At 40.0% G+C, this 25,294-nt stretch overlaps 1 protein-coding gene across 6 annotated transcripts in view; it reads right to left on the bottom strand.

Moving 5' to 3' along the window:
• Window positions 1–25,294, bottom strand: part of FREM1 (FRAS1 related extracellular matrix 1) — a 171,100-nt gene that overhangs the window by 92,553 nt on the left and 53,253 nt on the right. For 5 of the 6 annotated variants that reach the window (XM_043487094.1, XM_043487093.1, XM_043487095.1 and 2 more), the window contains 6 exons: window positions 23,673–24,017; window positions 16,868–17,010; window positions 7,275–7,471; window positions 6,471–6,561; window positions 4,728–4,895; window positions 256–464 (listed from right to left, as the gene is read on the bottom strand). In XM_043487094.1, coding sequence (XP_043343029.1) covers window positions 256–464; window positions 4,728–4,895; window positions 6,471–6,561; window positions 7,275–7,471; window positions 16,868–17,010; window positions 23,673–24,017 — 1,153 coding nt within the window. Of the gene's footprint in view, window positions 1–255; window positions 465–4,727; window positions 4,896–6,470; window positions 6,562–7,274; window positions 7,472–13,933; window positions 14,066–16,867; window positions 17,011–23,672; window positions 24,018–25,294 lie in introns of those variants that run through there. The other variant, XM_043487099.1, reaches the window with a different exon arrangement.

Raw genomic sequence — 25,294 nt, forward strand, 5'->3', positions numbered from 1 at the left:
TATTCATGGCAATTCCATTTTTGTTGTTCAAATATTCATAATATCATTCCCATCAGTACAGCAAGCCAAAGGGGAAGAAAATGTCTGGAGGGAAAACTATAGGGTTGTTATTTCTAATGTTCCACTGCCCCTTGAAAGTATTAGGTGGCATGTTGCTACTCCTGCAAGAATTGAATAAACTTCTTACACTGCCTCACAATTGATTCAAATGGGAGCCAAAGCGTGTAAAACAAAGAATCTAGGAAATGTTCTAACCTAAGTTTTAAGGCCTGGAGGTCTCCCCAGGAAAACGTAGCCCCCGTGTTTAGCGGGAATCCATTTAGCTCCACCATTCCATGCTGAGGCGGACTCTGCAAGGAGAGGTGGATGTTGTCCAGTTTGGTGTCCTCGTCAGAAACCAGGACATGCTCTGTGCTGAGGACCCACTGACCTCCCTCAGCCACTCTCAGAGGTTTGGTCAACACCTGGAAGGAAGGAGGAAACATTTAAAGCCTTGTCCATGAGGTGTACCTGAAAACATAACTCATGAAAGCAACAGAAAACTTCCAGCATTATCTTTACATGTCAATCCAACTTTCAAGAATGTTCTAAAGGGGACAAATTCATAGTTGAACATCTTGGCTAACAAATATTTTTTGCTAAATGCTTTCAGTTTTAAGCATTGATGGACCCAAAGAAACAAGGCAGATCTAGAAACCTGAAAGCATCTACATTTCATTGACCTCAGATCCTAAATCAGTTCAGTTCAGTTCAGTTACTCAGTCATGTCTGACTCTTTGTGACCCCATGAATCACAGAGCGCCAGGCCTCCCTGTCCATCACCAACTCCTGGAGTTTATTCAAACTCATGCCCATCGAGTCGGTGATGCCATCCAGCCATCTCATCCTCTGAGCAATTAGATCTATCAGCAGCAATCAGATTTATCATCAGAGTATAATATCTAAACTATGTATCTAAACTAAGAAAATAACATTCCTCATTATGTCTGTATCTATCATTGCTTGGCACATATGTACCTTAATTTACAAAATGAACAAAACCTATATTAAATTTCCTGAGGGAAAGAATCCATGTTTTCTTACACCCTAAAAATTCTTAAAGACTGGAGTGACTGATTGGAGCATTTAAGGGTTAGGGTAGTGAGCATTTTAGAGATGGAAGTAGAACAGGGAAACTGAAGACTGGAAATTGAAGAATTCACAGGAAATAGATTTATTCAAACATTAGACTGAAATATTAAAGCCATAAAGATAATTTTCTATAATAGAAAAGACCCACTGCTCAATAAAAATTCATTTGAAAGTAAAAAGCAAGTCTGAACAACTTGGGATATTTATCATTACTTTGGGAGTAAGCAAGAAGTGTTCCATGGTCAAACACAACCTGAAAATAGTCACATATTAATACAATATCTTCACCTTGGAGGTTTATAAGACTCATAATCATCTTCATGCTCTGAGATCCTAGAGTAGGAAAATCTGTTGACTTTATTTAACCTACTATTTTCTCAAATTTGTATTACTACACAGAATCAAAAACAAGTTGATACAGCAGGGCCACAAGTCATGGGCTTTGAAGGCTCCTCACCAACGGTCTGGGGTGACGCTCTGCTAATGTGAGGACACAATGTTCTCCAAGGAAGCAGCTACTCTCTTCAGAGCAGCTGCCACTCCTAGAAAGGAGAAGTTTCCCCAACGAAAGATCTTGAAAAGGGGGTTGGGAGTGAGGGGGAAAGAAATGGGCAGAGGAAAGGGAAGTGAGCAAGAAATCACAGCATCCACTTACATCTCTGCTCCATCCTCCCTCCCACCCACCCACAGCTGCCCCAAGGGCAGCCCGTGGGCCATAGAAATGATGACACCAAGCTCCCTGGGACAGCTGCCTTGTATTCTTTAGTAGACGACTTCTTTCAGCAAAGCAAAACATAAAGAGCCTTTTCTCCCTACAACCACTCACTCCTACCTTTCCCAAGAGGCTTACTCTCATTTGCCACACCTACATTTCACTGACTGTAGGAGAAAGAAAGAAAGGGAGCTCACATTTAAAGAGGATTATTATCACTGAAACATGGTCCACGTGTGCCAGCCTCGTTTTGTCCTGAGTTACATCAATTAAGATCCCAAGATGCTAAGTTTCAAGGAATATACTTTGCCTCATTCAATGACTTTTAAATATATATGGTTTTAGAACAACTTTCGAAGACTAAAAGCATAAGGCTAACTTACTCCCACTTTTTCGTCATTCACCTTCCAGTCCCTCCCTGAACCCAGTGCTTAGGTTTCTGGAACTTCAGGTCAGTATGGCATCAAGATTCATGGTTTCACTCAACCTAGTGGTCTGTGGATTTTTAACATCAGGGAACAGCTCCCACAACCATTTTCACACAGGAGATTCATTTAATTTGACTTCTGTTGTATTATTCTCAGTTCTCTATGGTACTATTTCATTTGTCTCATACACTGTAGAAAAAATACAGAAGCCCCTATGCCTCTCGAGCCCCAAGTCCTCGTAACTTCCATTTACCTTCAAACAACAGAGGTAACTATTCACTTCACTCTTTCTGTTGGTTCCCACCTCCCCACCCCACAGATCATCTTTCTCTAGCAAAAGGTTTGGATATTTTACATAAAAAAAAAAAAAACAGCTTCTCTGTGATTGTTCTGGAAAACACGGTAGCGTCTTTGGATGCTGAGCTATTTAAGTGCATGCATCTCATACAAAGGATGATCTGAATAATATCTAATCAAATTCACAGACATTCAAAACTGTATTTTCAACATGGAACATGATCTGGTCCCCAGCAGGGAAGGAGACAAAGAATCCAGTTTAGGTTATTTTGTGTGACCTCTTGGGGGGCCCATCTTCTACCAAAACTTGCGTGCTCAGAGGCCTGAGGGGTCAGGCCAATGAGGTAAATGAGTGTCCTGAGCTGCATGGATACTTTGGTGACTGGGGAACATGCCCTGTCCAACTGCTGCAGAGTGGGGGTGGGGAAGCTGCAGAAGCCAGAAATCCAGAAACAAACACAGAATGATATCATTGAGATAATTCACACACCATACAATCTACCCCTTGAAGGTGTAAAAGACAATGTCTTTTAGTATTCTTCTGTTAGTATTTTCACACATTCAAAGTTATGTAACCATTATGATCAAGTTTAGAATATTTTCACACACAAAAAAAACCCTGTCTTTGTTAGCAATTACTCCTTATTTCCCTACAATCCTTCCCTCTCCCACCCTCCCATTCCCCCAGCTTGCAGTCCTATGCTGTGCTGTGCCTCTGCCCATGGGATTCTCCAGGCAAGAATGGTAGAGTGGGTTGCCATGCCCTCCTCCAGGGAATCTTCCCAACCCAAGGATCAAACCCAGGTCTCCTAAATTATAGGAAGATTCTTCACCGTCTGAGCCACCAGGGAAACCCAAGAATAATGGAGTGGGTAGCCTATCCCTTCTCCAGGGGAACTTACCAACATAGGAATCGAACCAGGGTCTCCTGCATTACAGGTGGATTCTTTACCAGCTGAGCTACCCGGAAAGCCCCCTTGCAGTCCTAAGCAACCACTAATCTACTTTCTTCTCCTATAGACTTGCCTACCCTGGATCTTTCATATAGATGGATTTGTATAACATGTGGTCTTCTGTGACTGGGTACTTGTCTTTGAAATAATGTTTTCCAAGTTAAGCTAATTGGTAGCACATATTAGTACTTTATTCCTTTATAGTTGAGGATTGATATTCCAATGTGTGGATTGCCACATTTCATTGATCCATTCAGCAGCTAACAGAAATTTGGGCAATCCATTCCTTTCAAGTAACATTTAGACTCATCAGAACAGTTGTGCAGGTTGGATAAGTGCCTCGGTCCCTCAGCGTGAGACCTCTGCCCCACAACTTTGGGTGGATGCAGAGATGGTGAGGAAAGCACAGGAAAGGGAGCATCCAAGCTTTCCTGGTTTCATTTCAGGTGGGGGCCTGGGAAGGTGGCCTCTCTCCCTAGGGATATGACATGGATGGGTTCTAGTCCCCGCTGGTTCCTAATGAATGGGTAATCACACTTTGTCTTTCCACTTATGAGGGAAGAAAAACAAGCCTAGGAATAGCCACACTCATTAACCCTAGCACTCTGATGGGGAGGAGGCAGGTGGGGAACAAACTCTCATGATGAATCCTAGCCCTGAAGATAAGATGTGCAAGGTAGCATCGCCTTGATAGTCTGGTTTTAATGAGAGACCCGAGTGCTTTAAAGCTGACACAAACATGAGGGAGTGGAACAGGATAGGATGCAAGGGTCCATCTTAATTCATTTTGGAAAATTAAAGCGCTTATTTAGATGACAGAGCAGCATAGCTAGTCTGTGGGGAGAGCAAATAAGCCTGTCTGGTTGCTAAGAGACTCCTAATTTAATCTCCTTCCCCTGATCAACACATGAAACTCAGTAAAAAGGAAAGGAAATGAAAGAGATTTTGATAAAGCTTTGAAAATCATGCCAAATGATTTTCATGCCAAATAAAGCAACTGGAAAATCTCACCTTTTAGATAGAAAGTCCCATAGGAGGTGAAGGACTCCCCTCCCCACGCTCGTGTTCCCTACACTGTCGTTGGAAAATAGAAAAGTCCTTAGAAACAGCCTAAGGAGAAGTGAGCATTTCGAGTAAGTCTTTAAAAACCTTTTTCTCCTTAGGTCCTCCCTCCTCTTCATCCTTCGTATCAAGCATGATACCTACCTTTGGGGCCTGATTGTCCACCGGAAGAATCGTGATGTTAAAGCAGATCCCATATAGCGTCCCACCGTGCTGGTTACTGACAGAAAAGGCAAACTGGACGTGTCTTGGATGGGGACCTACATCTTGCATGGGTGGCATATAGGCCACTTTCATATGGTTCACAGCATGCTGCAAAGCAAATCAAGATGGACTTGTGGGTACTGACTGCCAGGATCAGAGACATTTAAAGACCTGGGGCTAAGAGACCCTTCGGGTTAACTTAATATGGAACATCGCAAGCACTCCCATCATCAATCTGAAGATTCCACAAGGCTCTATCTTACAAATCACTTTTAAAAATGGGAGGAAAAAGAACAAAGAAATTAAGAAACTATGCCAAGTGTTTAAAGTCATGCAACTCTATAAAAGACAGGGAACTTGAATTTCAACTCTATTCCACCATGAAGGAGCTGTGTGATATTGGTCAAGCTACTTAAACTTGTGAGGCCCAGGCACCCTGGAGCCCAAGTTCCACAACAAGAGAAGCCGCTGCAATGAGAAGCCTAAGCACCGCAACCAGAGAGTAGCCCCTGCTCACCACAACTAGAGAAAAGCCTGTGCACCAACGAAGTTCCACCACAGCCAAGAGTAAATAATTAAATAATATAATTATGAGGCCCCTGTTTCCTTATCTATAAAATAAGGTAATAAAATAATAGTACTTATCATGAGGGTTGGCATGTTCATTTACCACGTCTAACTACCATGGGGTCACAAAGAGTTGGACATGACTTAGAGATTGAACAACAAACTACAGTGAGATTCAACACAATGAACCTTAAACCTGAGGCGGCGCTCCTGCCTAAGCACTCATTATTTCTGTGACCTCACTCAGGCCTTCAGAATAGAGACCCATAGGAGTAGGGAGAAGGTTAAGGAAGGATTTTGGAAAGCAGTAGATATTAAGTACATACATTGAATTATGTACCCCATACACACAAAAAGATACGCTGATGTCCTAAACCCCAGCACCTCAGCATATGACCTTGTTTAGAAACGGGCGTGGCAAAACTCACAATTAGTTAAGGTAAGGCTGTACTGGAATAAAGTGGCCCTTAATCCTACGTAACTTGTGTCCTCATAAGAAGAGAGAGACATAGGGAGAACACAGCCGTGGGGTGACCAAAGCAGAGAATGGAGTGATCATCTACAAGCCAAGGAATGTAAGATTCCCAGCAAACCACTAGTTGCTGGGAAGAAAAAAGGTAAGACACCCCCCACCCCACCCATGAACAAGGTTTTGGAGGATGGTATCCCTGCTGACACCCTGACTTCAGACATCTCACCTACAGAACTATAAGCCTACACACTCAGTCCTTCAAAGCCACCTAGTTTGTGGCAGTTTCCATAGCAGCCCTAGGAAACTAACATATAGGTTATTAGATGAACTGAAATTGATGGAATAAAACATATGCATCAGGTCCCTAAATTAGAGCCCTAAACCAGGAACCTAAGTTGATGCAAAAGTCTGTATTGAATTATAATGAGATTTTATTATACAAATATATTCAGCTGGCTCAAGCATTTTCAAATACATGTCACTTGCTTAATGGAAATGTGCAAGCAGAAAGAATATAGACATCAGGTATTTGTTGCTTGTGGTGGATGTCAAAGACCAAAATTCTCAAGTAAAATGCTAGGAGCACCAGACCTTCTCAGAGGACACTTTCATCTGTTTGTCAACATTTGAGCATAGCATCATACCTGAGTAAAATATTTTAACCCTGGAGCTGCAGGAGTCTTGGTTAGCCTTGGTATGCTGTCCACCATGAATAATTTCCCAGCATCTAAGTGTCTAAAGAAAAATAAAAGAGAGCACATCAGCTACTTTTCCAGGTAAAAAGTAAGTCACACATTACCTGCAACCACATTTTCTAAAGCTAAAAGTGCTCATTGTCAGAATAAATCAAATGTTCCATCTTTATATTCTCTCTTTATATCAGGGGCAGGGACTTAGACTTACTAGCCTTAAGTCTAATATCATGAATGCCATTCTCATCATAACTGTAAAAAGTATGTACAAAATTTCTACTCTGACAAGATGAAAGGGAATCTAACTACAATGAGATACAGTTAGATACTCATCCTAAAAACATTTACTCACTATCATTTAGTACATAATTCAAGCCTAAGGGATATTCATGGCACTTTCTGGATTGGAATCATAGAATATGACCATTTTTATAGCCTGAGATATCTAAAAATAAAGCTATGAAGACTCAATAAATTGTACCTAAAAGAAAAAAGTGTTCTCTTTAGAAAAAGGGATTAAAGACTGTTTTCAACCTACTTAAGCTAAAGACACTACAAGTTGCAGGCCATTTACCTATTAACATAGCCTTTGAAGGAAGGCATGAGACAAGCTTGAGATTAGAATAAATGCTGAATTGAAGTTTATGTCTGACTAACAAAACAAGCGAACCAAGGACTACACAGTGACACTTTCAACTCAATCCTAGAACACAACCTTCAACTAATAGCCCAAGTGATGACTTTTCATAGAGATACCTGTGGCTGGAGGAGAAAAATGGAGGAGCGGTTATTGTGTAGAGCAGCTCCCGGTCATGTGATTCTGTATCTATAAAATGTAGATGTTTCTTAGTGATGTAGGCCACCTCCGTTTCCTTGACAACTAAATGCCGAGAAACTCCAGGAGCCTCTTTTGGAAGCTGATCATCTACTGGGGTGATATGGATTGTCACCACCTGGAAAGAAATTATCTGTGTCATTCATTTGAAATACCAAAAAGACATCAGAAAAAAGACACTCCACTATCATTCAATCAACTATGATTTTCAAAAACTGCCATTTAATAAAACACTTCCAGTGAAAAAGTTCAGGAGCTATTAAGAGCATGAGCTAAAAATGGATCATTCTCCATCCATTTTTCACTGTATCTTAAGAATACAATTATCACAATTACATTTAATGCAGTCCTGAGTGCTATCAAATGGGCACCCAACACACAAAATATATTCCTGGTTTTATTTGTTGTTGTTGTTGTTCAGCCACTAAGTCTTTTCTAATTCTTTGTGACCCAATGACTGTAGCATGCCAGGCTCCTCTGTCCTCCACTATCTCCAGGAATTTGCTCAGATTCATGTCCATTGCGTCGGTGATGCCACCTAACCATCTCATCCTATGCCACCCCCTTTTCCTTTTGCCTTCAGTCTTTCCCAGCATCAGGGTCTTTTCCAATGAGTCAGTTCTTCTCATCAGGTGGCCAGAGTATTGGGCCTTCACATAGAGCAAGAATTATGACGGAGTGGAAGGAGGAAGAGAAAGCCCAGGCTGTTGGTAAAGAGATGTAAAAGTAAAACCTGATGCTTTCAAACTGTGGTGCTGGAGGAGACTCTTCCTCCTTCCACTCTGTCATAATTCCTTAACATAACTTTTGGTTCCTCTTTTTCTACCCACATAGAACACATCACTAAGTCCTAGAGTATGCATTTATAAATTTTTCCAAACAGTGACCACACCCTCCTCCCCAGCTGTCAGCCCCACTATTCCTGATCTTGCTCCAGCTTGCATAATTTCTTCCTTGTATCATCCTAACAGCTTTCCATCATCCCTAATTTCAATAACTAATCTTGAATTTTCATACCTCTGGTCTTATCTTTTAAAAAACACAAGTAAAATCAGGTTATTCACTTCCTCAAAGATCTAAAAAAGTTACAAATGAAGTTATCTACAAAACAGAAATAGACCCACAGACATAGAAAACAAATTTATGGTTACCAAAGGGGAAAGGCAAGGGAGGGATAAATTGGGAGGCTGGGATGAACACATATACACTACGATATGTAAAATAGATAACCACCAAGGACCTACTGCATAGCACAGGGAAATATTCTCACTAGTTTTTAATCTATACAAGAAAAGAATCTGAAAAAGAATGCATGTCTGTGTTCAGTCATGTCCGACTGTGTGTGACCCTATGGACTATAGCCTGCCAGAATCCTCTGTCCATGGGTTTCTCCTGGCAAGGATACTGGAGTGGGTTGCAATTTCCTCCACCAAAGGGTCTTCCCGACCCAGGGACTGAACCCACATCTCCTGTATCTTGTGCTTTGGCAGGTGGATTCTTTACCCCTGAGCCACCTGGGAAGCCCCTGAAAAAGAATATATATACATAAATGTGTGTAACTGAATCACTTGTTGTATACCTGAAATTAACACAACACTTTAACTATACTTCAGTAAAATTTTTTAAAACAAGAAAGTAAAAAGGAAATCTTAAACAACCACCCAGGAGGGATAGAATTATTCAAACTCCCTAGCATGGTATTCAAGACCCTTCACGGTTTAGACACACTCTTTAACTTTGTCTTTTGCCACCTTTTAACATTAATCTAGCACCCTGCTTGCACAAAGCAGATCCAGTCCTAGTCCCCAAACATGCCTCTCTGCTCTGGACCACGTTGTTTCTTCAGTCTGGAATGCTCTTCTCCTGTTTTCTCTAGCAACTCAATTCTTTCGTACTCTTGAAGGCTCTTCTTGAAACGTTTTCCAGTCTCTCAGTTGGATTTCATTTTTCTTGAATTTTCATTATCCCTTGACAAACACTATAATTGCATTGTCTTGCATTATTAGTTTGTAGTTTACATGTCATCTCTCCTAGACTGTAAGTTCCACAAGAGGAGGATCACAGTATAGTTCCACATGGAATGTGCCAGTGAATGGACAGTCCTGAGTATACCACTTGGTAATTACCTATCTTGAACAAGTCATTCATCTTTTTCGAGTGTCCATTTTCTTATCTGTAAATTTAGGCATAATATCAGCTCCACCACATCTAGCATGATATTTTGTAGGTAGGAGGCACTTTATCATGTTTTCTCACTGAATGAGTCTACATGTCCTGTTGTGATGTTAAGAATTTTCTCAAACATTCACAGGTTTAGATCTTGCAAGGAGGGCAAGGAGATTTTGCCAAACAGTTTTTAGCATCACTTTTTTTCTTTTTTTAAAGAATAATCCATGCCTGGTTGGAAGAAAGCAATTACTCTCTCTTGAAATGGTACATTTGCTTGGCATCATGAAAGCCTGATGCATTCAGTTCAATTCAGTTCAGTCACTCAGCTGTGTCTGACTCTTTGCGACCGCATGAATCGCAGCACACCAGGCCTCCCTGTCCATCACCAACTCCCAGAGTTTACTAAACTCATGTCCATCAAGTCGGTGTTGCCATCTAGCCATCTCATCCTCTGTCGTCCCCTTCTCTTCCTGCCCCTAATCCCTCCCAGCATCAGGGTCTTTTCCAGTGAATCAACTCTTCGCATGAGGTGGCCAAAGTACTGGCACATTAAAGTATTAATATTCTTCTCCTGGTTTTGATTTATTTAATATTGTCACTGAAACACAGATCAATAATGCCAGTTTTTTCTAAGAAAGTGGTGTTCACAATAACCAGTTTGAAAATGAAGAGAATTCCTTTTTAATATTAACCTACAAAGCAAAAATTAAAACATAGTTAAGCTTTTGCTATAATATATGGAACATCAGCTCAGCCACCTACAAACTTCTGCTGCCTGGGGCAAATCATTTGACCCTTTTGGGGCTCAGTTTTTCTTTCTGTACATTGGGAATAATAAGAATGGCCATTACAGTGAAGTGTTGTTAGGATCAAACAAGATATCTGACATCACACAGAGTACCTGGTAGTAGGTGCTCAATAAATCAATTCCCTATCTCCATTCTTCATCACTTTTAGAAAAGTATATAGCATATTTACTACTCCATTATGAAGTATTTCAATAATTAAAAACTAAGCCCAGTTATCAAAATAATGGAACACAATGACAGTCATTTCTTTAGTTTCCTGGAATCTATGTCATGATTTTTTTTTTTCCCAATTACAGTTTTTTGCTAATCTACAAAGTTCAGAAATTCTCTATGGGACCTCCCAGTCATGGTGTGGATCAGTGAGGCTCCACTTAATTGAAAAACTGGATTTAATAAGGAAACAATACTTATTGTGCATTCAAAGAGACCATTTTCTATGCAAATTTATTCTCTAGTGTGCTCTTTGTAGAAAAAGAATGTACAAGCAATGCTTTTTTATACCCCAGTAGTAATTCTTGGTGGGCCCATTTTTCAACATGCTTTATGATTGCTTAAGTTGATGTATCTTTACATATTTATGCATGTCCAAATAATTACTGTGTGTGTGTATTCTGTGGGTGAGAAAAATCCAATTTTAACAAACTCTATAGAGAAATAAACTGTTCCCATTCTTACTGAAATTTGGTTGTAAAAAGGACCTAATTAAATACCCATTCCCACACAGTGGAAAACTAGTGCCCATACCAGTCACTGGGCTCTTGCCTGCTGCCTTCCCCTACATGCCTCCAGTCCACTTAAGGCCACAGGCACCCACAGACAGACTGGCGGGAAATCAGTACATAAAGAAATAAATCAGTATATAAAATGACAATGACTGACCTTGACCCTCACAATACAGGTAACAATATGACACTCCACCAGATAGTATCTACCTTTCTTGTGGACCTGAATTCTTGATCCCTTCTCTGCTCTGAGGTTTGATTCCTATCTGATTCCTTCTTTTTCATCTTCCTTTGAGATTGTGTGTGTGCATGCTAAGTTACTTCAGTTGTGTCTGACTCCTTGAGAAACTATGGACTAGAGCCCTCCAGGCTCCTCTGTCCATGGGATTCTCTAGGCAAGAATACTGGGGTAGGATGCCACGCCCTCCCCTCCAGGGGATGTTCCTGACCCAGGGATCAAATCTGCATCTCTATGTCTCCTGCTTTGGCAGGAGAGTTCTTTAACACTAGCACCACCTGTGAAGCTGATCCTTTGAGATTTTCAAAGCTATTTTTCACCCACAGGAATTATCACTTCAGTTCAGTTCAGTTCAGTCACTCAGTTGTGTCTGACTCTTTGCAACCCCATGGACCATAGCATGCCGGGCTTCATTATACATCACCAACTCTCAGAGCTTGCTCAAACTCATGTCCATCGCATTGGTGATGCCATCCAACCATCTCATCCTCTGTCGTCCAGTTCTCCTCCTGCTCTCAATCTTTCCCAGCATCAGGGTCTTATCAAATGAGTTATTTCTTCGCATCAGATGGCCAAAGTATTGGAGTTTCAGCTTCAGCATCAGTCCTTCCAATGAATATTCAGGACTGATTTCCCTTAGGATTGACTGATTGGATCTTCTTGCTGTCCAAGGGACTCTCAAGAGTCTTCTCCAACACCACAGTTCAAAGCATCAATTCTTTGGCACTCAGTTTTCCTTATAGTCCAACTCTCACATCCGTACATGACTACTGGAAAAACCATAGCTTTGACTAGATGGACCTTTCTCAGCAAAGCAATGTCTCTGCCTTTTAATATGCTGTCTAGGTTGGTCATAGCTTTTCTTCAAAGGAGAAAGCATCTTCTAATTTCATGGCTGCAGTCACCATCCACAGTGATTTTGGAGCCCAAGAAAATAAAGTCTCTAACTGTTTCCATTGTTTGCCCATCTATTTGCCATGAAGTCATGGGACCAGATGCCATGATCTTTGTTTTTTGAATGTTGAGTTTTAAACCAACTTTTTCACCCTCCTCGTTCACTTTTATCAAGAGGCTCTTTAGTTCTTCTTCGTTTTCTGCCATAAGGGCGGTGTCATCTGCATATCTGAGGTTATTGATATTTCCCCCAGCAATCTTGATTCCAGCAGACCTGGGTCACAGAGCATGTGGCATAAGCCCTCTTGGAGGAGGTCACCATTAACCTCACCATAGAGCCACCGAGCAGACAACCCACAACTGCAGAACAATTATACCAAATAAATTCTTGCACTGGAATTATACCCAAAGCTAGTTTTGCGCACTCCACTCTCCAGTCTGACTTCTGATAAATGCCCATCCCAGCTGCCTGTTCTCTCCACTGGTCACATTACATTTCCTTCCTCCCACTTCACACACAGGCCTTTGTGGCATCTGCTTCCTTTTTTTCAGTTTCTTAGTTCTCTTTCTTCTCTTCTTATGTTTGTCTCTCTATTTTACTGCTAACATTACGCTCTCCTAGACTAAGACCTCAAGTGTAAGCTTTATAAAGTTCTCTACTGAGAAGAATAAAGAAGAAATATTTTCTTTTTATGGTCAGCTTTATTGAGGACTATGCTACATACAATGAACTGCATTCAATTTAAGTCTATAACTTGATGAGTTTTGACAATTACATATATCTATGAAGACACCACCGCAATTAAGATACATAATATCTCCCATGGGTTTGCTCTTTTTTTTGGTTGGTTGGTTGGTTTGATAGTATTTTATCATATAGAAAGAAAGAAAGTGAAGTCACTCAGTCATGTCTGATTCTTTGTGACTGCATGGACTGTAGCCTACCAGGCTCCTCCATCCATGGGATTCTCCAGGCAAGAACACTGGAGTGGGTTGCCTTTTCCTTCTCCAGGGGATTTCATTGTATAGATATACCATATTTTTTTAAAACCAGTCTTCTGCTGATGAGTATTGTGGGTGCTGATACAAACAATTATACACTTAATAATCTAAGAAAATATTTTTCAAAAGCAAATTGAGTAAGTGCGGCTTTATTTGGCAACAGTCATGATAACCAAGATGGAACGAGACGGGCTTCTGGCTAACACTTTGTTGATGGATAGGTAGGTTGCTCAGTAGGAATATCCAGATGGGAAGGATGAGAGGAAGTAAGTGGCATCTCCACTTATGCAACTTCCTCCCTGCTTTGACCAGACACTCACGTGAGAAAATCTTTGGTCCCTGTCCCTATGGAAGGAAGTATTCTAACAGTATGGCTGAAAAAAATCCAGGGTTTGAGTTTAATCTTCAGTGACCCAGGAACCTTCTGATCACAAAAGCTCCAATCAAGTAACCATTTCATCTGGTCTTATAGTTGAACAGTTGAAAGTTACATTTTGTTGAATATTTTAAATACATTTTTATCTGTTGGACATGACTAGATACTTGTACAAATTGAAGATGCAATCATCAAATAGACCAGGTAATCATTTGTATTCCTTAAGAATCAGTTTCAGTGATAATTATAACATAGAAACTCTTACCAGCACACACGTATACACAATAATTGTTTTGTTTTTATACACCACACTAATTCCTGAAAACTCTGAAAACTAAAGCTTTACACTTAGTACCTCCCTATCTCACTTCTTTCCCAGTCCCTGCCAAATGGTTGGGTCTTCTTATTTCCTCCCAGTTTCATTACAAGTTGAAAGAAGCAGAGTTCGTTTTAGAACCAACATACAATTCTTGGGGTTCTACTCTGAGGCAGGTACCAAGATCTGAAGATACAGAGATAAATATATCAGGATCCCTGTCATTAACGAGCCCACCACTGATCCAATAAAATAAATAATGGCCTCACATTATAGTAACTTGGTATCAGATCATGTAAAAGGACCAGATAGCCAAACCTGGAGAAATGGGAATAAGAGGATCAGAGAAGGATTCCTAGAGCAGATGATGTTATAGCTGAGAGCTGGTCCATATCTAGAGATGCTAAAGCTGCTAAAGACCAGAAGAGGGAGAGTTGCGGGAAAAAAAACAACTAGATGAATTCTACTCAACATATTGCTTCTGGATCAATGAATTTATTTTTGTTGTTTAATCACTTAGTTGTGTTCCACTCTTTGTGACCCCATGGACAGCAGCCCACTAGTCTCCTCTTGTCCATGGAATTTCCCAAACAAGAATACTGGGGTGGGTTATCATTTCCTTCTCCAGGGGATCCTTCTGACCCAAGGATCAAACCCATGTCTCCTGCATTGGCAGGCAGATTCTTTACTACTGGCTACCAGGGAAGTCTATCAGTGAATTTTATTTGTCCTCAAATAATTGTCCTCAAAGGATGAAGTTAATTGCTTCTTTTCTTAAGAGACCATGTGAGAGATTCGGAGAATAATCTAGTTCAAAAAAGGTGAAGGTTGAAACAAAAGCAATGACAGTGGGGTGGGGTAAGTAGAGATAGATGAGAGAAATTTCTCAAGTAGATTTAGTAATACTTGCTGACTGATTGGTTATACAGATAACTCAGCAGAAAGAGGGTAGTGGTGACTACAGAAATTCCATTTACAATGGCTTTGCACAGTTTTAGCGAAATAGGCTAAATGTCTTGTGAACATGTTGAGTTTAAAATAAATGTAGAGATGTCAGGTAAAGATGTAGGTACAAAAGTCTGAGCTGGAGGATATTTAGGAGTCAGAAAATAGGTGGTACATGAAAACAGAGCAAAATTCTTTTTCTCCCCATTTCTCTCTCTCTTTCTCCCTCCCTCCTTCCTCATCCCTCTCTTTCTTTCTCTCTTTTTCCAACCCTTCCTTTTTTTTCTTCTCTCCCTCCCCATTCAACATAGATTAAGAAGATAAATAAAAGCAGAGAAAAATATGATATGATTTCCTTAGAAGCACAACCATAATGGGAAATAAACATAACTGGATCTGACTTATTTAATCTGACTTATTTGTCAAGATTTACAAATAATTTTAGTTCAGTAAAGTTTTCATTACTGCTGTCTTTACTAGAGAAAACTGATGTCTATACTTGTGAGTATCAAAAATATGATCTATAAAATATACAATAGCAGAAAAGTAAAAAGTAGTCCTGAATTTCCTATTTTCAAAAAGGCCCGTAGTTTGCTAAAAGTGATATGGTATTCTAGTCAGAAACATAGCATAGTTAATGGATACAACAGAAGATGTAGAAGTAAATCCTACTAATAGTTTTCATTTTGGACTATCAGATCAACTAAGATTTCAAGAAAAAAAAGAATCAATAAATGGCACAATTATATACATTGATGAAAAGAGGAGGCTGTTCTACGTAAAGGAATTTTTTTTTAGTCAATAAGCAGATGAATTGAGAATTTCCTCATTCATTTTTCCATTACTTCTTTTAGCAAGGAGCATCTACCTCCTTCAGTTTCTGAGCCATCCCTATCATTCCTCCTGATCATCCCCTTTTGTTACTTTTATCCTGGCAAACAGATAAATAACCCAATCATCTATGTCTTGGCTAATGTCAATGACGGTGACACTATGAGATGATATTATATAACCAATAGGGATCAGGTTCAAAATTTGTTTAGACCCCTATATATGCTAACTTCTGAAATAAGAGGTATAAAATGCCTAGCAAAAAGAACTATATATAGTGTGTGTCACTTATTTTTAGAAGACATTTGTCCATCCCTACCACCAACTGCCCTCTCCTCACAAGAAATTTACCCCTTTATAGCTATCCAGACCCTTTTTTTTCTGTAGGATGATGGATCCTTAAGCCTATTTTTATATTCTGTATATTTAAATAAAATCCTTGAATGTTAATAAAACTCTTAGTTCTTCAAAAGCAATAATAAATAAAAGCAAATATATTCATTGAGTACTTACTAGGTGCCAGAAGGTTCACCATAGTCATATGTATTATGTCATAAAGGAAGTTCTTTTATCTGTTTTACAGATAAGGAAACTGAGACACAGGTCAGTTAATGCCAAGAACAGGAGAAAAAGACAGTCTAACTACAGAGCCTATATTTTAACCACCACACACAAAATAAATCAGCGTTGTTTTTTTTTTTTAATGTTATGAAGCAAGCAAATCTCATAAGATACTCTTCATAAAAGGGTCCCATAGTTAACTAACTTTGGAAACACTGCCTACATGGAAATGTACATAACCCACTTTAGTATTCTTGGGCTTCCCTTATGGCTCAGCTGGTAAAGAATCCACCTGTAATGAGGGAGACATGGGTTTGATCCCTGGGTTGGGAAGATCCCCTGGAGAAGGAAACAGCTACTCACTCCAATATTCTGGCCTGGAGAATTCCATGGGGTCGCAAAGAGTCGGACGTGACTGAGTGACTTTCACTTTCACGTAAGTTTGAACAATGTGAACATAAGCTGTTCACGTAAATTTGGGGGAAAGTAAATTTTAAAAAGCAGTTATGTTGCAAGGATATTGACTTAATTTTGCTTCTTCCATTGCTCCTCAAACTTTGGAATCTGTTTTCACAGAGTTTCTAATAATATCTTCCAGAACTGATATCTGTGGACAAGATTTTGGGAAAGTGTTCAGAGATGGACTCTTACCTGTGGCACTGAGAGATTTGGAGGTTCGTGGCTGTCCCACAGGACAAATTCAAATGAATCTTCAAAGATTTCTCCACCAAAGTGACGATAGTAAATGACGCCATTGAATAGATCCCTCTGAATGAAGCCAGGGACTGGATAGCCTATAGAGTCCACAAAATACCACATACCTTTGTAACCATCTGTCAGGTGCTGGGGTAAAATAATTTTGGATTTATTTACAAGTTTTTTCTGCCTAGTAAGTTGGATGTACCCAAGGAGTATTTTTTTAAAAGTATAGCTGATTTACAATATTGTGTTAGCTTCAGGTATATAGCAAAGTAATTTATATTTTTTTCCAGATTCTTTTCTGTTATAGATTATTAGAAGATTCTGAATATAGTTCCCCGTGCTATACAGCAAATCCTTATTGCTTATCAATTTTGTGTATAGTAGTTTGTTTGAGTGATTATTATTAAATGCTCTATCAAAGCAGGAGGAGAAGGAGGTGACAGCTTAGATGATTAAATGGCATCACTGACTCAATGGACATTAGTTTGAGCAAACTCTGGGAGATAGCGAAGGAAGGGAAGCCTGACGTGATGCAGTTCATGGGGTCAGTCTCAAAGAGTCAGACACAACTTAGTGACTGAAAAACAAAAATCACAACTTATAAATAATAAAGCATAAAAATTAAAGTTACTACCTCTGCCTTAGGGTATATAGAAAAATTAGCATGAGAAAAATATTTTCAAGAAACAGTCTTAAAGTCAGACAAGATGGCAGAGGAGAGAAAGACCCTGAGCTCACATCCTCTCGTGGGCATACCAAAATTACAACTATCTTCAGAATACCCATCCATGAAAAAGTCCAGAACATACCAGAGGAGATCTTCTATAATTAAAGTTATAAAGAAGAAACCACAATAAGGTTGGTAGGAGGAGTAAAGTCACAATATAGTCAAGTTTCATACCCCAGGGTGGGCAATACACATAGAGGAGAATAATTACAAGTGCAGAGTTTCTCTCAAAGGATTAAGAGCTCCAAGTCTAAGCCCAGGGATCCTGCACTTGGGAAGATGAGTCTCCAGGGCATTTGACTTTGAGGACCTATAGGGTTACTCTTGATAGACCCAGACAGCTGGGGGAAATAGAGTGTGTGCATGCATACTCAGTCACGTTTGACTCTTTGCAAGCCCCTGAACTGTAGCCCGCCAGGCTCCTCTGTCCATGGGATTCTCCAGGCAAAACTACTGGAGTGGGTTGCCGTTTCCTCTTCCAGGGGATCTTCCTGACCCATGATCCATGGGTCTCCTGCATCTCCTGCACTGGCAGGCAGATTCTTTAGCACTGTGCCACCTGGGACATGGGGAAAATACAGACTTCACTCTTAAAAGTCACACAAGGAATCTCACATGCCTCAGGACACAGGGAAGAAGCAGTAATTTGACAGAAGTCTAGGTCAGAAATTAAAAGATGCTTGCTCCTTGGAGGAAAATTTATGACAAATCTAGACAGCATGTTAAAAAGCAGGGACATTACTTTGCTGACAAAAGTCCATCTAGTCAAAGCTATGGTTTTTCCAGTAGTTATGTATGAATGTGAGAGTTGGACCATGAAGAAAGCTGAGCGCCAAAGAACTGATGCTTTTGAATTGTGGTGTTGGAGAAGACTCTTGAGAGTCCCTTGGCCAGCAGGGAGATGAAACCAGTCAATCCTAAAGGAAATCAGTCCTGAATATTCATTAGAAGGACTGATGCTGAAGCTCCAATACTTTGGCCATGTGATACAAAGAGCCAACTCATTGGAAAAGACCCTGATCCTGGGAAAGACTGAAGGCAGAAGGAGAAGAGGATGCCAGAGGATGAGATGGATGGATGGCATCACTAATATGATGAACAAGTTTGAGCAAGCTCTGGGAGTTGGTGATGGACAGGGAAGCCTGGTGTGCTACAGTCCATAGGGTCACAAAGAGTTGGCCATGACTGAGAGATTGAACTGAACTGAACTGGATTGAACTGAACTGAACTGAACTATGCTGGACTGAACTGAACTGGACTGAACTGGGTCAGAACAACTTGCTTATCTAGGAGAACCTTCTGGAGAGACATGAGGCAACCACAGTTCACTCTGGGGACACAGATACTGGCAGCAGTCATTTTTGAGAACCTGTTCTACCACACAGACACTGGCTCTAGCAAACACCATTGTGGAATCCTCCCTCTATTTTATTAGGGCCAAGACCCAGCCCCGATCCAGCCCACAGGCCTAGGGGTTCCAGTGCTGGGATGCCTCAAGCCAAGCAACTAACTGGGTAGGGACACAACCTTACTCAGGCCGTCTTAAGACCTCCTGAGCCAACAGTTGCCTCTGGACACAGCCCTGCCCACCAGAGAGTGCAGGACCCAGCTCCAGCCATCTCTGGGTAGACACCAACTCCAGAATAGCCTGGACCCCAGACATACTCTCCAGGGAGCCTACTCTAGCCCCTGAACTAGTTGTATCCACCAGGGAGCAGGTACTAACTGCATAAAATCAGATATGCAGCCTGCAAACACATCCTGACCAACTGGACCATGGTCCTGCCCACTACCAAACCAACACAAGCTTCAGGACAACCCAGACCCTGCACTCAACAGTGTCAAGAAGTAGTCCCACGCACCAGTGATGCAAAACCAGCTCTAGAACCCTTAGGTCCTGTAACTAGACTCGAGTATCTGACTCTGCCTGCCAGTGGGCCACACTAGCCCTAGGACCTGGTTCTACCCACCATTGGGTGGTAACAGCCCCAGAGTCTCCTGGATCTTGACCCAACCCAAGAATAAGCCAGCACTAATGCCACCTTGTGACCCGGTCCCACCAACCAGCAGCCAGCAACCTCCACACAACCCAGGGCCTGGTAACCAACCAGAAAGGGAGTAAACCAAGCATATAAGACTGCCTACACAGTCAGCCCAGCACAATAGGAAGACACACACATCCCCTAGAACATATCACTCGGGTGATGAGAGCAGGACGTGTTGCTAGGACACATATGATGTCTCCTACAAAAGGCTGCTTCTCCAAGGTCAGAAAGCATAACTAGCCTACCAGATACATAAAAATAAAAACAGCAACCTAGGTAAAAGGAGGCAACAAAGGAACATGTTTCAAACAAATAAGATAAAACCCCATAAGAATAACTAAGCAAAGTAGAGATAGGCAATCTACTTAAGAGTTCAAGGTAGTGATTACAAAGATGATCAAATAACCCAAGAGAAAAATGGATGCACAGAATGAGAAGTTTTTTTTTTTTTTAATGAAAAGTTAAAAAATATGAAGGACAACCAGACAGAGATGAAGAGTACAGTAACTGAAGTGAAAAATACCCTAGAAGGAATCAAGAGTAGACTAAATGATACAGAGGAACTGATCAGCATGCTGGAAGACAGAGTAGTAGAAATCACTGATGCGAAGTAGACAAAAGAAAAAAGAATGAAGAGAAAATGAGGACAGTTTGAGAGACCTCTGGGACAACATCAACCACCCTAATATTCACATTATAGGAGTCACAGAAGGAGAAGAGAGAGAGAACCTATCAGCATATTTGAAGACATAAGTCAAAAACTTCCCTAACCTGGTAAAGAAAACAGCTATCTAAGTTTAGGGAGTACAGGGAGTCCTATACAGGATTTACTCAAAGAGGAACACACCAAGACACATTATAATGATAATGGCAAAATTAAATATAAAGACAGAATATTAAAAACAGCAAGAGAAAAGCAACAAATAATGTATAAAGGAACCCCACATAAATCTATCAGGTGAATTTCAACAAAAATCCTGCAGACCAGAAGAGAGAGGCACAATATATTTTAAGTGACGAAAAGGAAAAACCTACAACCAAGAATATTCTACCCAGCAAGACTCTTGTTCAGATTTGATGGAGAGATCAAAAATTTTACAGGCAAACAAAAGATAAGAGTTCAACACCACCAAAACAGCTTAACAAGAAATGTTGAAGGAATTTTAAGAGAAAAATAAAATACCACAACTAGAAACATGAAAATTGCAAAAGGAAAATTAGTAAAGGCAAACATATAGCACAAAGTTAGTAAGTCATTCACACACAAAGATATGAGGAAGATTAAAAACCAAAAGTGGTTAAATCATCTATATCCACAATAAGCAGTTAAGGGGTTCATAAAACAATTAGATGTAATATATGACATCAGAAGGGCTTCCCTGGTGGCTTAGCAGTAAAGAATCTGCCTGCCAACACAGGAGACACAGGTCCAATCCCTGGGTCAGGACCTCCTCTGGAGAAGGAAATGGAAACCCACTCCAGTATTCTTGCCTTGGAAATCCCATGGACAGAGGAGTCCATGGGGTTGCAAGGGCTGGATGCAACTTAGCAACTAAACCACCACCACCATGACATCAAAAGCAGTGAGGAGAGAAGAGTACAGGGTTATTAAAATGTATCTGAAATTAAGACACTGATGAAAGAAACTGAAGACAACATAAACAGATGAAAAGATATACCATGTTCATGTACTGGAAGAATTAAAATTGTTAAAGTGACCATATTACCCAAGGCAATCTACAGGTTCAATGTAATCCCTATCAATATATCAAGGGCACTTTTCACATAACTAGAACAAATAACTTTAAAATTTGTATGGAAACACCAAACTCCAGATTGTCAAAGCAATCTTGAGAAAGAAGAACAGAGCTGGAGGAAACACACACTGCCTTCAGACTGTCCTACAAAGCTACAGTAATCAAAACAGTATGATACTTGCACACAGCAGACACACAGATCAATGGAACAAAATAGAGAACCCAGAGATAAACCCATGCACTTATACTCAATTAATCTACAACAAAGGAGCCAACACTATACAATGGAGAAAAGACAGTCTCTTCAATAAGTGGTGCTGGGAAAACTGGACAGTTACATGTAAAACAATGAAATTAGACCATTCTCTAACACCATATGGCTTTCCTGGGAGAACTGGGTTCGATCCCTGGTTCAGGAAAATCCCCTAGAGAATTCTTGCCTGGAAAATTCCATGGACAGAGGAACCTGGTGGGCTACATACAGTTCATGGGGTCACAAAGAGTTGGACACAACGGAGCTTTGAACTAATACCACAGACAAAAATAAGTTCAAAAATGGATTATAGACGTAAATGTAAGACCTGAAACCATAAAACTCCTGGAAGAAAACTAAGGCAGAACACTCTGACATAAACTACACTGAGTTTTTGTTTTGTTTTGTTTGTTTTTGGATCTGTCTCCTAAAGCAAAAATAAACAAATGGGACCTAGTTCAACTTAAAAGTGCAGTGAAAGAAACTATCACCACAACAAAAAGACAATCTACTGAATGGGAGAAAATATTTGCAAATAATATGACAAATAAGGGGTTAAAATCCAAAATACACAAACGGCTCATATAACTCAACAGCAAAGTAACAAAAAAACCCAACTAAAAAATGGCAGAAGACTGGAATAGACATTTTTCCACAGAAGACTTACAGATTGCCAACAAGCAGATGAAAAGATGGCTCAATATCACTAATCATCAAAGAAATGCAAATGAGATATCATTTCACACCTATCAGAATGGCCATCACAAGTAAGAAATGGCTAACACAAATAACAAATGCTGGCAAGCATGTGGAGAAAAGGAAACCTTGTACACTATTGGTGGGATGTAAATTGATATAACTACTGTGGAAAGCAGTATGAAAGTTTCTTTAAAAACTAGACATAGAATTTACCATATATCCCAGCAACTCCACTCCTAGATATACACTTGAAAAAAATGAAAACACTAATTTGAAAAGATATGCGCACCCCAGTGTATATTGCAACAGTATTTACAATTGCCTCGATATGGAAGCAACCTAAGTGGACGTTAATAAATTAATGGGCAAAGAAGATGTGCCATTCACACGCACAAACACACATAATGGAATACCACTCAGCTATTAAAAAGAATGAAATTATGCCACTTGAAACAACATAGATGAACTTGCAAGGTATTATGATAAATGAAATGTCAACCAGAAAAAGACAAATACTACATATCACTTACATGTGGAATCTAAAAACTAAAACAAACTAGGGAATGTAACAAAAAAAGAAACAGACTCACAGATATAGAGAACAAATGAGTGACTACCTGTGGGGAGAGTGAAGAAAGAGGGGCAATATAGGGGTATGGGATTAAGAGGTACCAACTGCTATGTCAACTACTATGCATAAAATACATTATACAACACAGGGAATATAACCATATTTTATAATAACAATAAGTGGAGTATAGCATTCAAAAATTGTGCATCACTATGCTGTATACCTAAAACTTATATAATATTGTGCATCAACTATACCTCAATTTTTAAATAATCTATTAAAAATAAAACAAAATATGCTTGAAAAACAACTAGTCTTAGGTAAAACTGCTTGATGCCTATTTTATCAAGCTCCTTACCTATCTACTTCAAAAAGTAGTTGTGAAATTATTCTAACAAAATGTAAATAAAAGTTATTCATGAAATTTTTTATCAATAATCTAGAATAGGTCAAAATATTTCTTCAACATTATTTGTCCTATCACCTCGCATGGCAGACTTAATTTTTCATAGTGTAATGGTTACCTTGAGGCCCAGTTCTGGAACTTTCTAGATTCCAGATGGATAGATCAACTAACCTCTCTAAGTCTCAGTCTTCCCATCTGTGAAATGGGAATAATAATAATAGAATCTTACCTCATAAACTTGATGTCTCTCTTAGCACAAATTCTAACACAAATGATCTTAACTGCCCAGCACTCACCTATCAGCCCTGGCGCTGGTTTCTTCATGATCTCTCCAGCTTGTGGGGGTTTTGTGATATTAAAGAAGATGTAGTCATCACTGGAGTCCATGTCTGAAGCTCTCAGCATGGAACCCTGGATTAGTATGGTCTGCCCCTCCTCCAGTTCAATCACAACATTTGTTATGAGGAATGGCGGACTGTCATCTTTGGGCAAGATGTTGATGGGAAACTTATGCTGGATGCTGTGTTGGCTGTCAAATATCCTGAAGACCACAAAGTCTTTGGTGGAGTCACTGTCATCATGATGATATCGAACGACTCCAGCCTGAAGGTCAGCCACAGTGAAGAGAAATCCCTTCCCCCCTGATAGAAAGAACAGAGATGAGGCAGAATGAGAAAGATACGGAGGTAGCAGGTTAGTAAAAGCAGCACTACAGGAGTGGGTGTGAAATGGAAAGTAGGGCAGGCAATACTTTCCTTACCTGGAAAAACCATAGATTGTTTAGTGGGCTCTGGGGCTCCAAAGACCCAGTTTGAATACTAGCTAGTTGTAATACTTATTAGCAGGGTGGACTTAGGCAAGGTATTTAATTTATTTGAGACCCATATATAAAACAGCAATAATAATACCTACCTAATATTCCCTCTTAAGAATGAGAGCGCTCAAACATAGCGTATCTACAATAAGTATTCATTGTTCTTCAATTCATTGTTATCAGCCGACAGCACTTCTTAGAGTAGTGGCTTCGAACTAGCAACATCAGAACCATTTGGGAAGTCATTATAAACGCAAGTCCTCAGGCCCTACCATAGACCGACCGAATCAGAAATTCTGCGACTGGAACTCAGCAATGCATGTTTTATCAAGCCCTCCAGGAGCCTAATGCGTGCTAACGTTTGCGAAGCACTGGCTTAACGACCAAGAGCTTGAGCTGTGGTAGCAAATGGCTTGAGTTCACATACCAGCTCAGCCACTTTCTAGACCTTAGACGAGTCAATTTCTCTTAGTCTCAGGTTCTCATTTGCAAAGTAAAAATAACAGTACCTTGCTTCATAAAGTTAATGTGAGATAAAGTATGCAGAATGCTTTGTACAACTGGGCACAAAGTAAATGTTTAATAAATGTTTGTACTATTTTCTGCCGCCTCTGAGCTGGAATATCATTATGGGGTATGACTCTCCGCTTCATTTCTATAGTAGTGATAAACATTGCTTCACTCTGCACAAACTACTAATATTTCAATTCTTTCTGCAGATGGCCCATAGCTTTTCCCACTCCAGATGGTTTTATAGATTAAACATGAGTATAGTGAACACTGTGGGTTACTTGCCCATCCGCCACTTTCTCCTCTTTCTCAGTACCAGAATCCTAGTCTTATTTGGAATGGCAATACAACCATTTAAAAATACTCAGGTTCCCAGACTCTGTTGCACCTAGGGGGATAGTATGCAACTAGGTAAGACATGTAATTAGACTTCATTTCTTCAGGCTCCTGGGAAAAGTTGTTAAACAAAGCAAACTTAGATGGCATAGCTTTTTTTTTATTGTTCCTTTTCTTTCTTCCTTCCCCTAATGCTCATTAGAAGCTTAGATGTGTAGGTACCATTCTGTGACCACTGACAGGGCAGAATATAGCTGC

The sequence above is a fragment of the Cervus canadensis genome, chromosome 14 (assembly GCF_019320065.1).
Source record: "Cervus canadensis isolate Bull #8, Minnesota chromosome 14, ASM1932006v1, whole genome shotgun sequence".
In the NCBI taxonomy this organism is placed as follows: Eukaryota; Metazoa; Chordata; class Mammalia; order Artiodactyla; family Cervidae; genus Cervus; species Cervus canadensis.